Raw genomic sequence first — 21,479 nt, 5'->3', positions numbered from 1 at the left:
TGACGGTCAAGATAGGTGAGGCTATGGAGGACACCTTGCAAATATTTGCAAAGTCCTTGCTCCTCTTTGTCAGTGTTGCAGGAGTATAATTTCCTAGGCTAAATTAGTGTTACTTTGCTTTTAATTGTTTTGTTTTCTCCTTTGTATTCTTAAAAAAAAACAAATTGGTTTGAAGAAAATCAATAACTATCATTTGGAAAGAAATGCACGCAGTAAAACAAAATTAAAACAATTCAATTTTTTGGAATACCCATTCGATCTTGAAAAGAGAAAAAAAAAAAAAAAAGATAATGGAGAGAGAGACGTGGGGAGCGAGAGAGTGGGAATTGGGAAAGAAAATGGGAACTTTTTTTGTTTGTGAGTATTTTGAGGGATAGACAAAAAAGTTGTCATGTAACTTAGAAAAAGTTACAAAATATTAATTTTTTGTTGAGTTCTATTTCTCTTATTTTGTGTTATCCATTAACTATAATTTAAAATAAAAAATAGATAAATATTTTTGTGTTTTACAATATGAAATTTAGCAAAACAAGTGCATCCTATATTAACAAATTGGATCATGTTGATTCTCTCTCAAATATTATTGAGTTTATATCAAGTCAAATTCAAATAAATCTAAGCTTCTCTGTTGAAACCAGTAGCGGACAAAATTAAACATAAGCTTGCTTCCTTGAAGGGATCTCTTCTGTCTATAATGGAAAGGGTTCAACTGATTAACTAGGTGATAAATGGGATGATCCTCAATAGTTTCCGCATATATGCTTGGCCCAAAGCATTGGTCTAGGGCATTCACACCCGCAAAATTGTCAATGTTGCCTATAAAAAAGTTTTCTTTCCAACTCTCTAGGGAGGACTTGGGCTTAAATCAACTGTGGCTATCAATGAAGCTGCCACTCTCAAGCTATGTTGAAACTTTGTCCACTCTAAGGACCAATGGGTTGCATTTCTTCGTGCTAGGTTCGTCATATCTAATAGCCTGATTTCTTACTACAAAAAAATCATCTTTGTGGCTAGCTATTAAACACCACTTATATCATGCATGTCTTCTCAGACACGGGTTGGTTGATTGGCTCATGCAGCAAAGTCAATTTCTCGAACAAATCTATTGCTGAAGTTAGAAACCTGCATTTATCTCTTACTGATAGTCTCCAAGCTTTTGTGTATCATTTTTGGGAAAATAACACTTGGAATATTCTACCTTTCATTCTTCAAAAGATGCCTAACTTAGCTAATATTGTTCAAAAAAATTGCATTCAGGAAGGAACAAAAAATCTCCCAATTTGGCTTCCTGAAGAAGATGGTGATTTCTCTTTGAAAAAAGCGACTTAGTTTTTTCCCCACTAGGTCCTGCTTTGAATTAGGGCAATCTATTCCTCCTTCTAAATCCTTCTTGATCTGACGACTTTTTCATCATAAGATGTCGACAGATGAAAATCTTCATACTCGAGGTTGCATAACTACAATTATGAGTTGTAAGATCACTCATTCCTTCAATGTAGCTTTTTGGTGCTATTTGGAATTGGCTTCATAATACTCTACAATCTACTTTGGACCTGCGATCTACCTCTTCCATCTTTTATGTTATAAAAAGGGGATGATGGAGTAGCCAACTTCATGATGTAATCCTTGCTGCAATTACTAATAATCGGGTAATCCGGTTTTGTAGAAATCAAAGGCGCGTTTTAAAAATGCTATTGTCAGCTTGAGAACGACTTTCTCTTTAGTTACTTCAGCTAAATGCCTACAACTATTTCAAGTAATTTGTTAAAAGGTCAAATGGCTCATTCCATGAAAGAATCTCAAATCCTTAAAGACTTTGGCATCTCCAAAATAAAATAAAAATTCCCATTAGAGTTTGTTGGATTCCTCCTAACTGTGGCACTATTAAGTGTAACACGGATGGCTCACCTGGTCACGCAGGCAGCGAAAGGATTTTTCATGACTCTAGTGGCGCCATTCTTGGATGCTTTTTGATCTACTTCGGTATTCAATAAGCTTCTTTTTTTCCCCCTATTTCGCTGTTATGCTTGCTCTGAAAATTGTTAGCAACAAAGGTTGGACAAATTTGTGGCTGGAGGGTGAGTCCCAATTAACTATTTTGGCCATCAAGAATCACAATATGGTTCCTTGCAAGATTAGAAGTCTCGGGAAATTAATGCATTAACTCTTTGTAAAGGTTTTAGTTTTATTTACTGTCATGTCTATAGAGAAGGAAACAGTTGCAGATAAATTAGTTAACTTTGGCACAATCTCAAAGGTTGACTGTACTTGGTGGGATTTAGTTTCTCTTTTTTTTAAGGAAGAGTTTGTATGTAAGATGAATACTCTTCCTATTTAGGGGTTTATGCAGTTTGTCATGGATTTTAGTTTAGTCTCCCATGTTTTTGTTCCTTTCTTCTTTTAATTTTTATATATTTGAAGTGAGCTCTTGTACTCCAATTTTTTTTAAAATCAAATAAATAATATTATGTCAGTTGAAATAAGAACTAAAACAAGATTATGTCCGTTGCATAAAATATCTCCACAAAGAACTCACATTTCTTTTATTTTAATTTATTTATAATTTTTTACAAAATTTGAGAAAACCTCCTCACGGTGATGTTCTTCCATGATCGGACAGTGAGGGGTACCTCCAAAAACATTCTAGTGCTCACTTTAGTAAAATATAGAGGTAAGAGAAAATATTATAGATTAAATTGAAGTTAGTTTGCATGATTGTGATAAATCCTCTTATAAAGGTGAAAATTAGATCCTTAATCTCAGTCTCTCTCATGGATTGTATAATTAGGAAAAATATTATTTTATTTTCTTATAATAAATATCCTTTTAAATAAAAAAATATACTTATTCTCTTATAAAATAAATATATACTCCACCGATATTCGAGCTTGACTCCCCGTGTACACTTATAAAATAAATATCTAAGCGCATATGCTCAAAACCTACCACTGTATAATGCAGTTAAATATACCCGCATAAACTAGATGCAATATAAAAAGCACAATATGATCAATCATTGAGGAAAAAAAGTTAAAATAATATTAAGAAGAATGTTTAAGTATAAATTTATCCAAGTATATCATTTATTTTTCACTCACCTTCTCTCTAACTATATTTTATCCACTTACTTTGGCCTTTTGCTAGTTGTTTTTATTTCTTAAGAGGCTGCACAATAAATTGAGTTGTTGACTTGTTTCTCTAATTAATTTTACATAACCCACTTTCTATGATTACCAATAAACTTTAAACAATATGTGTAAGCAAGCATTATCTTGGTGGATTTTAACGCGGGGAAGTGGAAAAATACTGCATCGCCGACCACTCCCGAAATTATCTCTAAGTGAACGTTGGTTTCATGATTATATTTTAAGAAATAATATTTTAGGGAATATTATTATTAAAAATGTTATTTTAATAAAAAATATTTGATAAATATTTATAATTTCTGAGAATGCCATCCTTTATGAGAATAAAAAGATGAAAAAAATGTGTAATATGAAATCTTAAAATGAATTATATTATATATATATATATATATATATATATATATATATATATATATATATATATATATATATATATATATATATATATATATATATATATATATAACAAACATGAGAATATAATCTCATCTGAAGAAGTTGCCATCAAGTTTTTATGTTTTTTAATTTGAAAAGTTGACCCTGATGGCTATCCCATCAGTTATTTAATCTTATTTATTTTATTATTTTTTTAATTTAAAAACATAAAAAAATATAGAAAGATTAAAAACCACCACAATTGGTATTTTAAAACTCCGAGCACTTGTAGCTTGACGGCATTATTCCAATTTTACGCAAAGGATTAAATTGATTGATGTATTTTTTTAAAATTGTAAGATCTAATTAAAAAAATTAAAATATCATATTAAATCGAATAGAGAAGCAAATTAAGTATTAAGCCTTATTTTAATAATTTATAAAAATAAATTACAAATATTTTAAATATTAATAATTTATCATAAATGTACAAGATCAAGTAATATTAATTTTTAAATTGGATATAACTATTAGGGAGCATTTATTTGATGGATTTGATTATATTTCGGAAAATAATATTGATGGAAATATTATTATTGTGAATGTTATTTCCATCATCAAAGATGTTTGGTAATTACTTTTAATTTCTAGGAATATTTTTAAATTTATTTTAATTTGAAAACAAAAATAATAAATAAGAGAATAAGAGAAAAATGATTTTTTTAAAAATATAAGATTCTCCTCCTTTTACATGAAAATATGAAGATGAAGAAATATGTGTAGTATAAATTCCTCGTAATGAATTATATCTAGTAATATTATTTTATTACATTCTAACAAAATAAAATAAAAAATATTTCCATCTCTATATTTCTGGAAATTCAGTACAATTCCGTTAAAACAAACACCTCCAGATCCTATAGGTAAGGGCCAAGGGGTGCTAGTGGATTCTTTCAAGATTGTTTCACATTGAATCAACTTCAGATTTCTAGCTTTTGCGTTCAAACTTCAAACACAGATTTAAGTTTTAAAGGAAGAAGCCAAAATGGGCACCGCTTAGCTTTTTCAGAAACATCTAGAAAGCTTTTCTTGGCAGTTGCATGTGTTAGGGCTTTCGCGAGCTCTGCAAGAATGCAAATGTAGTTATACTTGTAGAATGAATGCAGTATCCAAAATCTCAGTTCTTGTGTTTATCGCCAAAGACCTATACATGTATAGGTCATTTGAATAAACTTTTCCGGATGCAATTCTAGAAAAATAAAATATATAAGAAAAACATGATATAGGACCAGTTTATTTAAAATTAAAAAAAAAAGTTTTTTCAGAAATTAATTTTTTTCATAAGCAGATTTATTATTTAAAATAAGCAGAATATTATATTTTTAATAAAAATAATTTAAACAAATACATCAAAAACATAAAATTGTTTAATTTATTTTAAAAAATAGTTTTTCTAACAAATAAGTTTATACAAATTGACTTACATAAGTTAAAATTAGCTTTTATATATTTGTTCTGATGCTATAAAATGAATTTTTCAAAGGAGCTCATGTGTGACACATTCTCATATTTTTATTGTGTTTTTCATTAATTGAGAGAATCTTAGAAACTTTGAGTGTTATCATCCTTTTGATCCTATTATGATGATAAACTTCTTTTTATATTGAGAATCAATGAATCTTTGCATGGAATCATGAAGAGAAATTGGTATTGCATGATAAGTATTTTTTAATTTTTAAATCTTTCACTCATGTGAAATATTTCCTTAATTTGTGATTAAATTTTGTATATATTAAGTGTGTTACTGAATTGTGTTCATATAATGGGTTTTTACATGTAAGTTTGTAATTTTTGATAGTTTTTCAAGGGTTGTTGTATATGAGATTGCATGTGCATGTAGGTTTGGTTGTCAAAATATAGTGCAAATATCCAAATAAGATTACTGTGGATAACTTGAATATAAATTTCTTTGAAATCAAACCATTAGTTTGTATCTTTTCGATCTCTAACCCTTATCTTGTAATTTCTTCTTGCTTAAGTTTCTTAATTTTGGTTTTTTTTTATATTTGTTTGGTATCATTGCGTAAATCTTTAATTGTGTTTAAGAAATCAAAAGGTATTTGTAATACACATAAATCCCTTGATTCAACTGAATTAAATTAAGGAAGCTAATTGCGAAAATTTTTCATTTGGGTCTAAAATCGATTTGAAACCAATTCACTTCCTCTTAATTTATGTTTTCATGTGTTATTATTTCTAACAATTGATATCAAAGTCCTATACTTTATTGCTTTGATATCAAATATAAACATGAAGAAGTCATGAAACTTGTGTAACTCTTTTGATGACCTAGATGATGAGTCGACTATCTAAAATCAAGCTAATTTATAGAAGCTTTTATGTATAACTTCTTTAAGATGATTAATTTTTAACTTATGTATAAACTAATTTTAACTTAAAAAAATAATCTTTTTCTTCTTCTTATTTTTATTTTGTAAAAATATTTCGGGATAAACTTATCTACACAGATTCAATCTCTCAAGATTTCAGTTTGATGCTTGATTGTCTTGGTTAATTTGATGGTTGATGTGATAATAGTGTCACAGTTTAGAGTCTTATAGACAAGATTTTTAAAAAATATTCACGATCGTGAATTCTAATCTCGTTGACCACATATGTTAAAAAAATCTCGCAATATCAAAGGCATTTTATCATTTTAAGGAACTGAGAGACTGGATTTTCCTCATACAATACAACCCCAACAAATCTATCAAAAAGCAATAACTTATTTGAGTACGTGAACGTATTTAAATACGATATTTAACACATAGAAATGGCATCATTCACCATGTCATGACTCACTCAAATTACAGGTAGTTTATGCTATCCGCACATTGTTTCTAATTAATATATTATAACGAATGTAACATGACTAGTTCATCAATCATCAAGCACAAGTTTTATACATACATATGTTAGTTATGGTCTTATGGATAAACGTTTACTTTAATAAGTTACCGGTGTCAAGTATGTGATGTAATATTTAAGAAAACTGATTAAAATAAGTTGTCTATGAAACCACTAGTTAGATATTAAACATTTCATTTTAAAATTAAGCTCCTATATATTTATCAAGTGTATGATAAAAGACGGTCTTCATCATATAATTTATCATATAAAATAAATATCCGGGTCTTATTCCTTGACTCAGAGACGCTGTATTCTCTAATATGAGTGTTTGCAGAATAGTGGGAACCGACAGTTCTTATCTGATAAGGATCCACTTTCATTTTTAAAGCAAAATCATCATATACTGAATATATACTAATATTAAATATAAATGTGGCGGTAAACAATATGCTTCAAAAAGTTTTTCACTTTAACTTGAATATGTCATATTCCCAAATATAGTCACTCCTACTATTTTTAATCAAGTTACAAGGCAGCAGGAAAGTTTACTTTTTCCTTAATTTGGCATCGGTTAATTAAATTTATTATCCGACCCACTTTCTTGAGTGTTAATGGTTTATATATGAGAGAAACCAGAAGCCTAGCTACTTTTATTTCTAGATGATGTTACACAAACCAAATAGTAGTATCTAATTAAGATTTCAAAGCGGGAATTGAATATCAAATTTGTAGTGTCCCCCACACATCAAATCAAATAAAATTTATACTACATACAATTGAGTTTAAGTTATAAGAGAAATTGAAGACATGATTAAATGTATTAGTATTGTGTGCATTACACATATCCTTCAAGTCGAGAAGTCAAATATTCATTTGCATAATCATAAGCTATTCTAAGATTGTTAATAGAACAAATCCTAGAGCACAATTGAATGTCATGATCAAAAAGAAAATTTAGTCTCATTATTTATTAACATTAGTCACTTCCTATTATAAACTTAGTGATTAATCCATATTATTTTTCATACTGATTAAGTGTCTAAATCCGTGAACAATTAATCACATTATTAATGAATTTAAGTATCATCAAATGAATGATAATATTAATCTATTTTTGAAAAAAAATATTACAATTAATTATAGCTCACATAAATTCATAAGAAAATTCTAACACTCCCTAATGATCACGTGTTTAAGAAATTCAGTTATCTATCAATCATGACATACTGTGTTAATTTCATTTCAGATTATGATTTTATTAATTAATTTGTTGTATGTATCAGTTTAAGAAAAATCGGGACAAATTTAAAAATGAGTTATCCATCTAAGAATTTTATATATAATGATACTAAATCTAATTTAATTTTATAAAATTAACTTGTAACGTTATTTCTTATTTATATAGTATTTTATTCATATTATTAGTCAATGTAAGATTTCTACTATATAAGAACTAAACATAGCGGTATGATAATGACTCGATAGCATAGGAAAAAGAACTTATTTTTGTAAAATAAGGTGGGAAACACATTTCATAATATACTAGTTATTCAAATAGGGTGAAAAACTTGTTAGTACAAACATCCTTTCTTCAAGTCTTAAGATAGTATATTAAGTATATTAATATATAAAACGTATCAGTATGGAATCAACGTCAATCACTCTGAGTTCTCCTTTAGATATTGTAGGCGGCAAACTTCGCGATTCCATGGCGAAAGTTGAAGCCCAACACGACTATGTATAGGACGACGATTCCAATATCTTCTGAATATTAGTTTCCCAAACTTAATTTCCAGAAAGAAGGCCTTTTGAAAAACAATATTATAAAAATATATTATTAAAAAAGGAGAAAGTAAGTAGCAATCACCTTTCGTCTTTCTTTAGATTGTTTAACACGTTATTGCTTGGTCTAAACTTATTTTTATTTGGGCTTATTCTAGACCTAATCTTACTTGATGGGCTATCTCCTTACATGCTAAGTCCACATATATATTTTTTTAACTAGCCCACATACATTCTTGAGATGCCGAACCATAGGACATTACTTCCTGCACCTCTATTTTGCTTTCTACATCCCACAATAATAACTAAATGACAAAACTACCCTTCTTTAGATGATGGTCGACACCCCTTTCCCTCCCCTGCGCAACACCTCCAGCTCCCCATCAACCAACATGGGACCTCTACCAAGCCCAAGACCACCACCACCCTCCTTCATTGCCTTCCCCTCATCGATCCAAAACACCCATATAGAGTGGAATGCGACCACCACACAACGACAACATTGTAATCACGCACACGACAGAGGTGAAGGACTGCACAAAGTTAGTGGTGATTTGATGAAGACGCTTGCAGGAAATGGTTTTTCATGCGGTGGGTGATACGGTGGCTTGGATTGGGTGGTGGTGAAGTGCGTTTAAGCTTATTGACAATGAGATTTGACTTAGGGTTTGATAGGGACTCATCAGTTCAGTGAGAGATGTGGCCTTACATGGGACAGGGTTGTCGGCATTGTTGCTTTTGATATTTGGGTTTGGAAGATTAGAGTGTATGGATTGGAAAGTTTGTGTTATAATTTATGTATTCGGGTATATACATGGCTGACATGTTTAAATATTTTGTTAAGGGTTGGGGTACCACCTCTTGTACCCCTTAGTATATAAAATTGAATATTAGATTTATCATTTTTTTTATTCTAATCATGATTATCACTTACTTCATGACATGAACCTCTTCCTTGTATGTGTTGGAGTGACCATTGTAGCATCGAAAGAGTAGAATTGATCCGGTGGGATGGTTAATTTAGTTGATCAGGATTGAGAAAGCAAATTGGTGATGGAAGAAGGGTCTTCGTTTTGAAAGCTTTTTTGGGTTGGAAATGCTAAGCTTTGCAGAAAATTTAATATAGATTCTATTATATTTCTGAAGATCATAATGCTTTAATTTGTTGATAACTTTAGACCTTTGGTAGTGATCATTGGTTGGAAGAAGTGGCAAAACTGAAGAGTATAATACTCAGAATTTTGCAAACTGAAATTTGGTAAGGATGATGATGGGAGATGGAGCTAAGGCCTATATAAAATATAACTACATATAATTTTCTTCTACATTATTTGTATTTGATTAAATAGCCAAATCAGATTGTTGGAGATGCATTGTTCATGGAGATTTGGAATTCAATTCCTTCAACAAACGTTGTGGTTTTTATTTGGGAGCATAGTTATAAAACTCTTACGATTCACAATTCGAATTTAATGATTCAATATAATTTGGTTACTTACCAATTTATATCATAAGATGAATAATCTTAAATAATTTTATATTTTACAATACGTGATTGAATCTGTACAATTATTATCATCGATACGAATAACATGATTTGTTATTTTTCTATTTTTTAATTTTTCAGTCACCAATTCTCGTGGAACTTATTTTTGAAAAGTCATATTTAAGTTTAAATGAAAAGACACTTTTTAACTTATGTTATTCGATCATTCCACGATTTTATTTGTTACTCATCCATTCAATGGATGTATTCTGTTTGACTATTTAATTGTTTCGTTTTCATTATTATGAAATAAAGGCTTTACAAACTCAAATATAACTAACAATTTTATTTTATAAGACTTCTAGTCATGTTATCTTTTATCTATTTCTAATTAAAAAAATTTACATTGAATACTATGGTATATTTGAAGTAATTTTACGTTCTCTCAATCTTATAATTGGAAGAAAATTATGATTCATATAATTCAAAAATTTGCTCAACGATTGGGGATTCAAATCTTTATTTGATAACCTTGCTTGCATTGGGAGCCATTCTTTGATAGAGAGTGTCAACTAAACAAAATCTATGAAGGAGAAACATGCATGCTCACTTCTCATGGCCAATCAATCTCTGGGATTTATGTTCGAAGCTGACGAATAGCCCACTATATATTCATTTATTTTTACTTAGCTTGTAACTTCAATGTTTAGGTTTGGGTTGGAGTGTATGCTTGCTGGGAATTCAAACAATGGTGACTTTAGATAACAAGGTTTTTTTTTTTTTTCAAACATAGAGTTTGGTAGAAAGGGAAAAAGATAAAAAAGATTTGGATGTTAATATGGTCTTTTGTTATTTGGTCCATTTGATTGTATGTTTCGTACCTTGGACCTCGTCAAGGTAATGTCTTGGTCTTGATTTTGATTTTAATTAATTCGTGTTTAGCCCCATTACATTTTGCACGAAACAACTTTGTTAGCTACGGTCCATTTAATTAATTCGGTGTAAACTGTGCTTATATATGCTTCTAGATGAGAGTACTTCTAATATTAGTGAAATAAGATTTATAATTTCATGGCATGTTAAATAGGAAAAAAAAAATGATGTCTTCCTTGTAAACTAATAATAGGCTATTGCTCTTAGCCAACTATCAAAGAGCTTGGTCTTGGGTTTGTGTTGCTCTTCTTCAATTTCTTCTTCACAAGATTTCAAAGATCTTTCAAACTCATCAATGGTCACGATCATGGTCGATCTCCAAGTTGAGTCTTTAAAATCTTTTGCTATAGAGAAACATGTAGGACTATTAAACAAGAAGATAAATTTTTTAATCTAGCAAACAAATATTATTTTCTCGACGCCATGCACATCATCAAAATTTTAACATTACTTTAGTTCATTAATAATCAACAACGCTCTTGTGAAATAGTCGATGTTAGATTTACATTCTTTCAGGTGTAAGAATTCAAATTCACCACTCATGATGTGTAGATGAACCGTGTGTTTGGACTTTGGATTCACCTATTAATTAGGGTGTATCTGACTCGGATTTTTTTTTGTTTAAAAGTTACTTTTAAATTAAATTTAAAAATTAGAGCTTAAAAAATAAATATAAATTATTTGTCAAATTTCAGTTTTTTATCTTAAAGTTTTTTTAAAGCTGAAAGTTGTTTGATAAATTTTTAAAAAATAATATTAGTAAAATGAATATATTTATATTAAAAATAAAAAATATGATGAAAAATTAATTGAATTTACATAAACTTATTTAATGATAATAAAAATATTAAAGTACAAGTATGTAAAGTTTTTAATTTTATTACATTCCAAAAATTTCTTTAATTAATATTCTTTAATAGAAAAATAATAAAAATTTATTATAATGATTTTTTTATACCGTATTTTGATCATTGTTTTAGGTTTTGTTTGATTAAAAAAATAGAAAAAAAAGGGACAAGATTCTCGTGGGAATAAAATCAATCAATCATGAGTCAGGTGTCTTGGCAAAGGAAGCACAGCACAAGAAAAATGATAAGCAAATTGAGAGTTTTGTTAGAAAATATGAGGAAAACAACCAACTGCATGAATTGAAGGTGAGTCGCGGCATAAGAAGCTCCGCATAAGCCAGCAATAAGTTGCTCTATGGAGCTTTTTATAAAAGCTATTCTTTATCAAGTTTATACTATACGATAAGCTACTTAAAATTTAGGAACTTTTGGATAAATATTGTTTGACCCAACTTCTCCTTTTATGGAGAAAAAAAAAACTGGAAATAAGCTGGGCTAAACACACCCTAAGTGCACATACTTTCCAATTTTTGAGTCAAATTAATATAAAAACGTAAAAGCTATGTATATACACGTTTCAGATTGGAAGTGGATCTATTATTCAAAACGTTAAACTAGACACACACGAACATTCTTAAGCTTGCAAAGTCCTTTCAAAACATTTTGCAGAGATGCAAATTTTCTTTGCTTTTGTTGCTCAAGCAACATTCTCAAACATGGCATCTCATTCGAGGCCAACATTCAGATGGGCAACATTCCCAACTTTGTCGTTACAAATACGTAACATATTATAAAAAAATGGCATTTATGAGATTGACAGGAGTAATTAGATACGCGATTATTATATCAATTGTTAAATAGTATGTGTATTATTGTTATTTCACTTATATGTGAGGATAGTTTTGTTTTATTATTTGTTGTTTTTATATTTTTACTTTATTTCTTTTGTAACTCAAACTTTGCATAAAGCTGAATCTCTTCATCTCCCTTTATACTCTTTCTTTTTCTTCTTCCTTTGCGATCACATGCATGTTCTATTGTATTTGCATTCTTTACATCAATAACTCGAACGATTCATAAACAATTAACTTCTAGAAAGAATATGCTAGTAACTTTTAAAGTCATGATAATATTTTTTTTCACTGTATATGAACAAAAACGCAATGAGTATTCGCATAGACGTAACACACAGTAGTAAACATAATAGAAGTTAATTATCATTCTTAAAATTACAATATTACGAATATAATTTCAATTTCTGACAGAAAATCTGAATCCAGCTGGGTTTATTAGATAGTGTTGGTAAATCTTCGCATACATAAACTATATAATTGAGAAAGAAATAAAGGTTCATAAAATAACAAGGGAATCATGAGACCAATAATTTTGGTATATATAGCATGACTTAAAACGTTATTATCATATTCTAAAATTGCAAACTATTTTTCAAAAGTTCGATTATACATACATATATATACATATATATATTGTAAAACTAACTCTCTTTTTTGTACATTTGGTTTGCTATGCAACTGCTAGAATTTGGTCAATAATATACGTGAAATATGCATTGAAAATAGTACGTACTATGGCTTCTAGGCTACCGTACTATGGCTTTTTTCCTGAAAATAGTACTGTCGATAATTTTGAAAATTATGAATAAAGGCAAACGTGTGCCCAATATACATTGAATTTAACAGAAATTCTTTCACTGTCATTGATCAGATCCTGCACCGTCAGGACTTGTTTTATTTAGTAAAAAAATAAGTTAGCTTCTTAGATTTTAAATTTGATCTCAACCTCCTCAATGCACATAGTCAGAGTTAAATTTTCTACAAGCTTGTATTCCAATTACATAATAATTAATAACCACCACAATAAAAGGAATAATAAGTTAAAGGATATTCACCTGTATATATTCTCAGCAGTACTGAACTTGACAGCTGAATTTACATAACCTAATAATAATCCAATTTTTTTTTAAAAAAAACAAATGGAAAGAAAGAAAGAAGATTGTCTAAGAAGAGTTTATGCAATAAACTAGATCTTAATTACTTCTATTGACACAGTTTTATTTTTGTATCAAAGGGGGGAACAAAAGTACTACAAGTAGTTCCCAATTGAGGTACACTGTTTGTGGAGAAGAAGGTTTAAAAGGGAGTGTATATTTTCATCTGACTCAAAATGTGCTCAAAGTTATCTGTTGTCTTTTCAATTGGGTGTGTGTGCACTCCCTCATAAGTGGTCACCACTACCCCTTCGTCTTTGGTTAGCCGTTGCACTTGCTTCTTCACATTGCACCCTTGATGCGTGCACCTGTAGTAGCTCCTGTAAATCATCACATTTGTTTAATCAGTTCATGTATTTCACTACATATTAATTAATATAACTACCTAGATGAAGAAGAATGAGAATTTTTGTTGGTAATTAATTCGCTGGATTAATTGAATAACTAATATCATAAGCATAATTCCAGTTCAAAACTTGTTTTTGACATTGAACAACCAACAAGGTCGTGTGAATTACAGACTATAGCCTTGAAATACATAATGGAATCATTCAGTTTCAGTTTTGAATGCAAGAGATTGAGGCAATTAATGAAAAAACACAAATTATCCTAATGTTGGGGGAAAATCAGATATGCTGCTATGACAAGATCATCGTCTAGATATTCTGCATATGCAGACGAAAGTTTATAGATTTGTTGATGATTTCATCCACCATGTAGTTTATTCGACTTTGGACTGGATTTATAAATAAAAAACAATAGTTTCCAGAAAATTTAAAGGAACTTAGCATTTGCATATATCCAGTTATCTCTTATGAACCCCTTTAATTAATTAGAAGAATTATATGAATTATTATGGCATTATTTTCTTTAATATTGCTACTTTTATCTTTCTTCATCACATCACTCATCTTATTTTATCCTTTTATTCTTCTATCTCTCTTTGTTATACAGAAAACTATACAAGCATAATGTATAAGTACAATTTCTCTTTCAATTATCGAGTTATTATATATATATATATATATATATATATATATATATATATATATATATATATATATATATATATATATATATTGATTGATTGATTGCACGCAGGGATGCATACACAGGTTAATTTGGTTCTTCTTCTATTCATTTTCTTTTGATTTGACCGAAGAAAAGACAGGTAGAGAAAATGATATATAGGAATGAAGAAGAAAACCGCGGCAACAAAGAGCACAAAAAGAAGATCAAATAATAAATAACTTTCATTTCCCCTTTAGAAAATATTGATCCAAAACAAACAAAAACAATTGAATGAAAGCAAAACTGCGCAACTAGAACAGTGTTTTCAAATATTGATTATTGCCCAGTATGCACTCAACAAGAATTAACCTCGTTTGTTTCTATTCTTCTTAATTAATTCAAAATTCAAAGTGATAAGAACCATGGTGGGGTCTTGTCATATATATACTTAGTACAATTTACACACGTATCAATTTTTCAAGTCAAACTTAGCAGGCGTCGCTGCCATAAGAAAAAAGAAAAAAAGAAATTAAACAAGCTAGAGATGAAGAAGCAGCAGCAAAAGAGAAAACTAAACTACAGCAACAACATGAAATCAATTAAGAAAATCTAATTCAATTGATTTAATAAAGTGTATGAATTATTATAAAGTCTTTTGTATCTATCGAATTTCAACTTATCTTTTCTTCAATCAAACTAAGAAAACAACACCAACATGAAATAAAGTTGAAACTACTAACCTTGGAAATTTGTTGTTTTTAACAGCTTTTTGGCCATACTTCCTCCATCGATAACCATCATCAAGAATATCAACCTGGCTCCTAGTTTGAAAAGCATATCTAGGCTTTTTAACCTTCTTCTCTCCTTTCTTTTTATTGTTACTATTTCCGGAACCACCTAACTCATCACTCACATTAGTATTACTACCACCACTTATCTGAGACATTAACATGTTGCCATCTCCATCACCACCACCTTCGCCTCCGTTGTCATGATCATCACTACCTAATAATTCATTACTAGGCCTTAGACCAAGAAACGCATTGGAGCTTTGACCATTATAGCCGATTTGAGAGCTTCCAACACCACTCGTTGAAATTGGGTAGCTCGAGGAATTGGAAATAGGGAACAACATAGAATAATTCTCCATCGAAATCAAACCCTACTCCAATTTTGTTTGTTACTATATATAGAAAGAAAAAAGAAAAAGAAGGTGTGTGTATGAAGAGGTTTTGGAAAAGAAAAATGGAAGTGGTAAAAAAGATTGAGAGCAAATATAAATGGTGGGGGCGACGCTTAATGTTAACGTGGCCAATATAAGGGATACATACGCCGAATCGAGGAAAGAGAAAAGAAAGTCCAAAGGAATATATATAAATACATAGCATTAACATATAGGAACACAGTATATATTTAATTAGTGTAAATTAATTGATAATACGCGTTAAATTAAATTTGTGGAAGAGATTTGAATTTGAACTAAATTAAAAATTAGTTTTATAATTAAATAAAAAATTGAAACTTGTAAAAATATTTTTGATACCATTAAAGAATTTAAGATCTTAAGGTGGTATGAAATAAAGAAAGAAAATTGTAACACAGTATATAGTGGCCATGGTGTCGTAAACAGCACGAAAATTCTCCAAGAGTGAGTGTCGTGAAAATTGAGTTTTATTTATTATGATCAGCAGCGTAGATTAATTGGAGTATTAAGAGGGGGAGTCTAAGGTGGAATTGTGGAGGCGGCTCCATCATTAGGAAAAAGACATTACTGTGTATTAATTGTTTGTTTGTTGTATAGTAGTATTTCAGATTTCAGATAATTATAGCATATATAGCCAATTGGATATCTAGATTATCTATCGTTTGGAATTTCAATATATGTGCGTGTAAATAAGAGAAAATCAAATCACCTGTTCTATTTAATTACTGTTTCTCAATTAAAAAAACGTTGATTTGATAAACAAATCAGCTACTAAATTAAAATATAATTTTGCCAGCACGCCCGTAGTATTTTCTTTTAGTCGGAGCTTAGAATTTTGGAGAAGTATTTTCGAGAAACTTGTGTACAAAAAAAATTAATAAAATAATTTCTTCATTTCATATTTTTGTATTCAAATAAGCTTTGATGAAAAAAATTAAAAACCAATAAATATTGAGTTTGATTATTATGTATTGATAGTCTAAAAAGATTTTTACATTGACAATCAATAAAAAATCATAAAAAAATGACTTTTAAAATAATTTTTATAATAAATAATAAACATACCATTTATAGAAATTATTTATTGCATGATTATATAAAACTATTATATTTTCTCAAAAATATTACTCCCTTGTGATTTTGTAGTGTTTTACAAAAAATTAATAAACACACCATATTTTCTCAAAATAAATTTTACAAAAATTATTGGAGTACTTTATTAGCACGTATATTGTTGTCCCTTTTTTTTGAATTATTTTATACAAATTTGTGTATACAAGATATATAAATGAAATAAAATAATTATATATATATATATATGATGTCATCAGTTTATTTAATTTTCGAATAATAACACTGAGAAAGAAAACATATGTGGTTTGAATTCATGTAAGAGGAAGAATGTGTCTGCGTAGTGGCCAGTGGGATTAGTAAGATAAAGTGAATAAATTAATTGAGATTTCAAATCTCTGCAGGTGACGGAAATTGGTCATCGTTAGTGAAAGTTGTGGTTTTTGTTTTGTTCGTGGTAGTCGGCCAAGAATAGAATCAGTTCTATTTGGACTTTTAAAAAAATTCTAGGTTATGGTCACAGTTCACACGTGTTTAAGACAAGTAATTTAATGAAATAATTAAAGTTTTTGGTCAGCGAGGAAGAATGGGTGGGTGTAAAGTTTTGAACATCGCAGCTTCCATGAAATAACTAGCAGCTAGACGAATCGATAATTGCGCCAACTCTAGAAAATCTGAAGGTTGCCTCCACTATATGTATAGGAGTTCATCTAGATTTAACTCAAGTCATTTAGCTAGGTGGATGAACATTAAATGAAAGATATAGATATTTTGCTATTTTTATGTAACCAAAAAACATTACCAAAGTAATATTGGATTCAGATTCTCTTATCTTAAGTTGGAACTTGTGGGTGAAAAAAAATATAATTTAAAAAAATTATCAGTTAGATTTTTTGATAAATTAATTATCAATAAAATCAATAAATAAATAACATGTTACTATATAAAATAAAGAAAAGAACGGATATAAAAGAATACAACTAAAGTCGTATGTAATAACATTCATGTATTAACTTCTTTTCATTGATAATTGTAATATTTTTTTTTGGTAAAATTGTAATTTTAATAATGTGTTATAGGTGTGAACTTTTTATTTGTGTATGGGTTTAAATGAATTTTGATGTTATTTGTTATAAGTTGTATTGATTTTTAATTTATTTTAATCGATATACTCTTTTTTGTTTGCAACTGAGCACTTTAAGATCATCCGATAAACTAAACAAATGTTGAGGCGGTATTATTATTTTCACCCATGTGGTCATTTGCAAATTAAACAACAATTTAGTGACTTAGTTAAAAATTAAAATAATTATAGCGACCATGTATAATATGTATTTACCATAATGAAATATTTGCTTGTTGTTGAGAATCTCTTTAATCAGAAGCTTCCATGTGAAGTTTATCAAGTAAAACCAATAATTAATGAGAATGCAAAAGCTGAGGCCACATAAAATTTCACACCGAATTCTCATGTACTCAATATTTATGTAAGCCATGCATGCATACATACATATATATGGAGCAACTTAAAATATTTGTTTGCATGTGTGTAATTACGTCAGTCAACAAAGGAAGAATAAAATGTTCAAACAAAGAGAAGCGTGTGCGAATACAAATATTGATAAGAAGAATCCATGACAATAGATAAACAGTTTTTTTAATACATGATTCAATAACTCAAGAATCATTTGATAAAGTTAAGCAGCAATTACCCTTGGTGTTGGTGGTATACTAATTAATTATCTTTAGCTACTTACTGGCAGTTGAATTACGTACACTATTGCATTGTGCCCGTGTGTGTGTGATCATGTATTGTAGAAGTAGCCAATAAATCAAATTTGTTTATTTCAAGTTCATTTGTCGATTGTTAATCTTGAGTTTTTCATATCTATTAATATATTTTCATGTACATTACATTGCGAGTACGCTTAATTTCTTCCCGTAAATTAATGCAAGTTTAAAAAATTTCTTCAATTTCCTTTCACGCAATTTATCTTTCGTGCAAGTTTGCAGGATAAAGGTTGTCTTGGAGATGGTTTATAACTAATTAAGTCCAATAAAGGCCCTTGTTTATATATTAGCTGAATGGTGTATGAATTATGCATTCTGTATTTATAGACATAATTGAATCTCTTGAGTGGTTGTTAATTTTACGATGTATTGGTGTACATGGGTTTTTACTTTCATTTTATTTTTATATATATTGTACATAAGTACCTATTATTTTATTAAATAAATATATAAATTTTCGGCACTTAAATTCCTTTTTATTTTTATTTTCTTATTGTCTATGGGTCTGTTCGGTACTTCAGTTCGATTTAAAGGAATAAAAAGTTTGAATAAATTAAATCAATTGATTTGAGAGGTCCATATTGAGGTCATTGAATTAGTAACATATATAATTTTTAAATTGCTAATTTATAAAATGTGAAAAAAATCATAAATTTATCATATATATATATTTTTAATAATAACCCTTGAATTTAGAATATCAATTACAATATAATTGCTAAGAGGAGGAAAATCTCTCAAATCCTAGAAAAAAAAATAGAATACTGTAATTGATTTGGTTCGTATGTTTGATTTGATTCCAGAAATTACGAACTTGACAGCCAATAGAAGGACAATTAGATATTTTCGTCAAATTGGTAATTTCTACGCTTCACATTTTTTTCCTTGTAAAGACTCATGATAATCCCCGCAAGAAACAGGACAAAAAGAGTTAAACTTTATTTAGTAGAGATGAGAAAAATATAATAGATTGAAATAAAAAAACAAAGTACAAATAAGTAAGAAATAAAGTGATAAGTAAAGTTTTTGGTTGAAGAGAAAATATAAAAAAGATGAGGAAAGATAAAGAGATGAATGAAAATAAATAAGAAAGAGTACAAACAAGACCCATTATTTTTAAATTTTTTTCTCCTCATTTTTTCCCACCAAACATATAAAATTATTTTCTTTCTCCATGTATTATTTTCATCTGTGAAATCAAACACAACGTTATGAAATTGATAATGAGAAGTAAAACGTTTTACATGATTGAACATATATGTACTCGATCGAGTCATATTTCTCAACTAAAATGAGTAGTTCTAATCATTTATATTTTTGCAATTTAAATATTACATTATATCCTTAATTGTAAGCTTCTTTATGAAATAAGTTAAGGCAAGGTTTTCAATAAAAATTTATTAATTTGGTTAAAATTATCACTTTTTTGTTATTTAAAAAGTCTACTAGGTTTAAGAAATAGATTAAGAAGTTATAAAATTGATTTAGTGAAAAACAGGAAAAGAAAAAAATTCATAATTTCAAAGTTTTTTATATACTAACAAAAATTAACAACTAATACTTATCATTTATGAATAATAAAAAAAACAAGCTTAATAATTTAAGTGAATATCCTCTTTATATATGTGGTGTGTTAAGTGGGGTGATGGGATTTGGTGGATGGGAGAAAGCACAATGGGAGGGCTGCTACTAAAACTATAACGTGTACCAAAGTTTGTGCTGACAGAGATTATTAAGGTGGGGTTCTATGATGCAAAAGGTTATTAATTAGTATTTTATATTTATGTTATAACCTTTATTAGAATTAATTTGTTTATTATGACCTTCGGATGAGGAGTTGGTATTTGTAAATCTGAATTTTGGATGGGTATTACTTATACTCAATCATATATATATATATATATATATATATATATTCTTTTTGTCGATAAAAATCATACTATTTATAAAATTAGAAAGGTTATTTTGAATTTTTAGAATATCTCATTATTATTTAGTAACGATGTCACATAACATACAATTATATATAATGTTACATTCCATGAGAGTAAAATGATGTTACATGTCTAAATACATCACATCATTATTAAATAATAATCAAATCATTTAAAAAATTTAATTTATGATGATCGCATTAATAAAAAATTGAAAAAATAATATAAAAAATTATTATATTTATAATAATTAAAAATATATTTAACCTAAATAATATTTTAGTTAGTATTAATATATATATATATATATATATATTCTAAATGTTTTTAGTGTATAAAAATCATATATTTACTTACTTTTTATTTATTAAGCATATATTGACCTACATAAAAAAGTGAAATCTATAAGTTATTGAAGGATAAATTTATACCATATTTAGCAGTCTCATTTTTAAATAAGTTGTCATATGAAAGTCGGATTAGATTGATCATAAACTCTAGTTAGACTTTGCTTTTATAAATTCTTTTCCTCCTATTTTTATCTTTGTCTCATGTATTAAGTAGCATCATTTTAGTTTTCATAGTTTATATTTAGTTTTACATACATTTTTCCCAATTAATTAGTCGAATAATCTATTTAAAGATAGGTACAACATTATTATAAACAAAAAGTAGATAATAAATACTGACAAACTACAATGATAAGAAAACCAATAATATAAAAAAGAGCATTGAATAATACTGTTCTCTTATCCTTGTATCACATCCATGATCTGATTTTTATCAATTCCGAAAGAACAGTGAAGTCAAAGGATATCCTAAAAACACAACATTGTTACACATAATCTAAATAGATGATACTTAGCATTCCAAAGAAAAACATGACAAATAGAATGCAACTTTTTTCTTTTTGAAAAGAGACCTAAAACTATATAAAATGATAACAAAAAATATCATTCGACAAAACCGTTAAAAAAATT

General features: G+C 28.5%; 1 protein-coding gene across 1 annotated transcript; it reads right to left on the bottom strand.

Moving 5' to 3' along the window:
• Positions 1-13,358: 13,358 nt before the first annotated feature.
• LOC114389665 (probable WRKY transcription factor 75) lies at positions 13,359-15,850 on the bottom strand. Its single transcript, XM_028350392.1, has 2 exons — positions 15,240-15,850; positions 13,359-13,808 (listed from the first exon to the last, which is right to left on the bottom strand). Exons 1-2 carry the CDS (start codon positions 15,647-15,649, stop codon positions 13,631-13,633), a joined length of 588 nt encoding a protein of 195 aa, XP_028206193.1. The 5' UTR covers positions 15,650-15,850; the 3' UTR covers positions 13,359-13,630.
• Between the last annotated feature and the right edge of the window lie 5,629 nt (positions 15,851-21,479).

Source organism: Glycine soja, chromosome 16 (assembly GCF_004193775.1).
Source record: "Glycine soja cultivar W05 chromosome 16, ASM419377v2, whole genome shotgun sequence".
Lineage (NCBI taxonomy): Eukaryota > Viridiplantae > Streptophyta > Magnoliopsida > Fabales > Fabaceae > Glycine > Glycine soja.
Note: the sequence above shows the minus strand (reverse complement) of the source record. Positions and strands in the feature narration are given on the sequence as shown.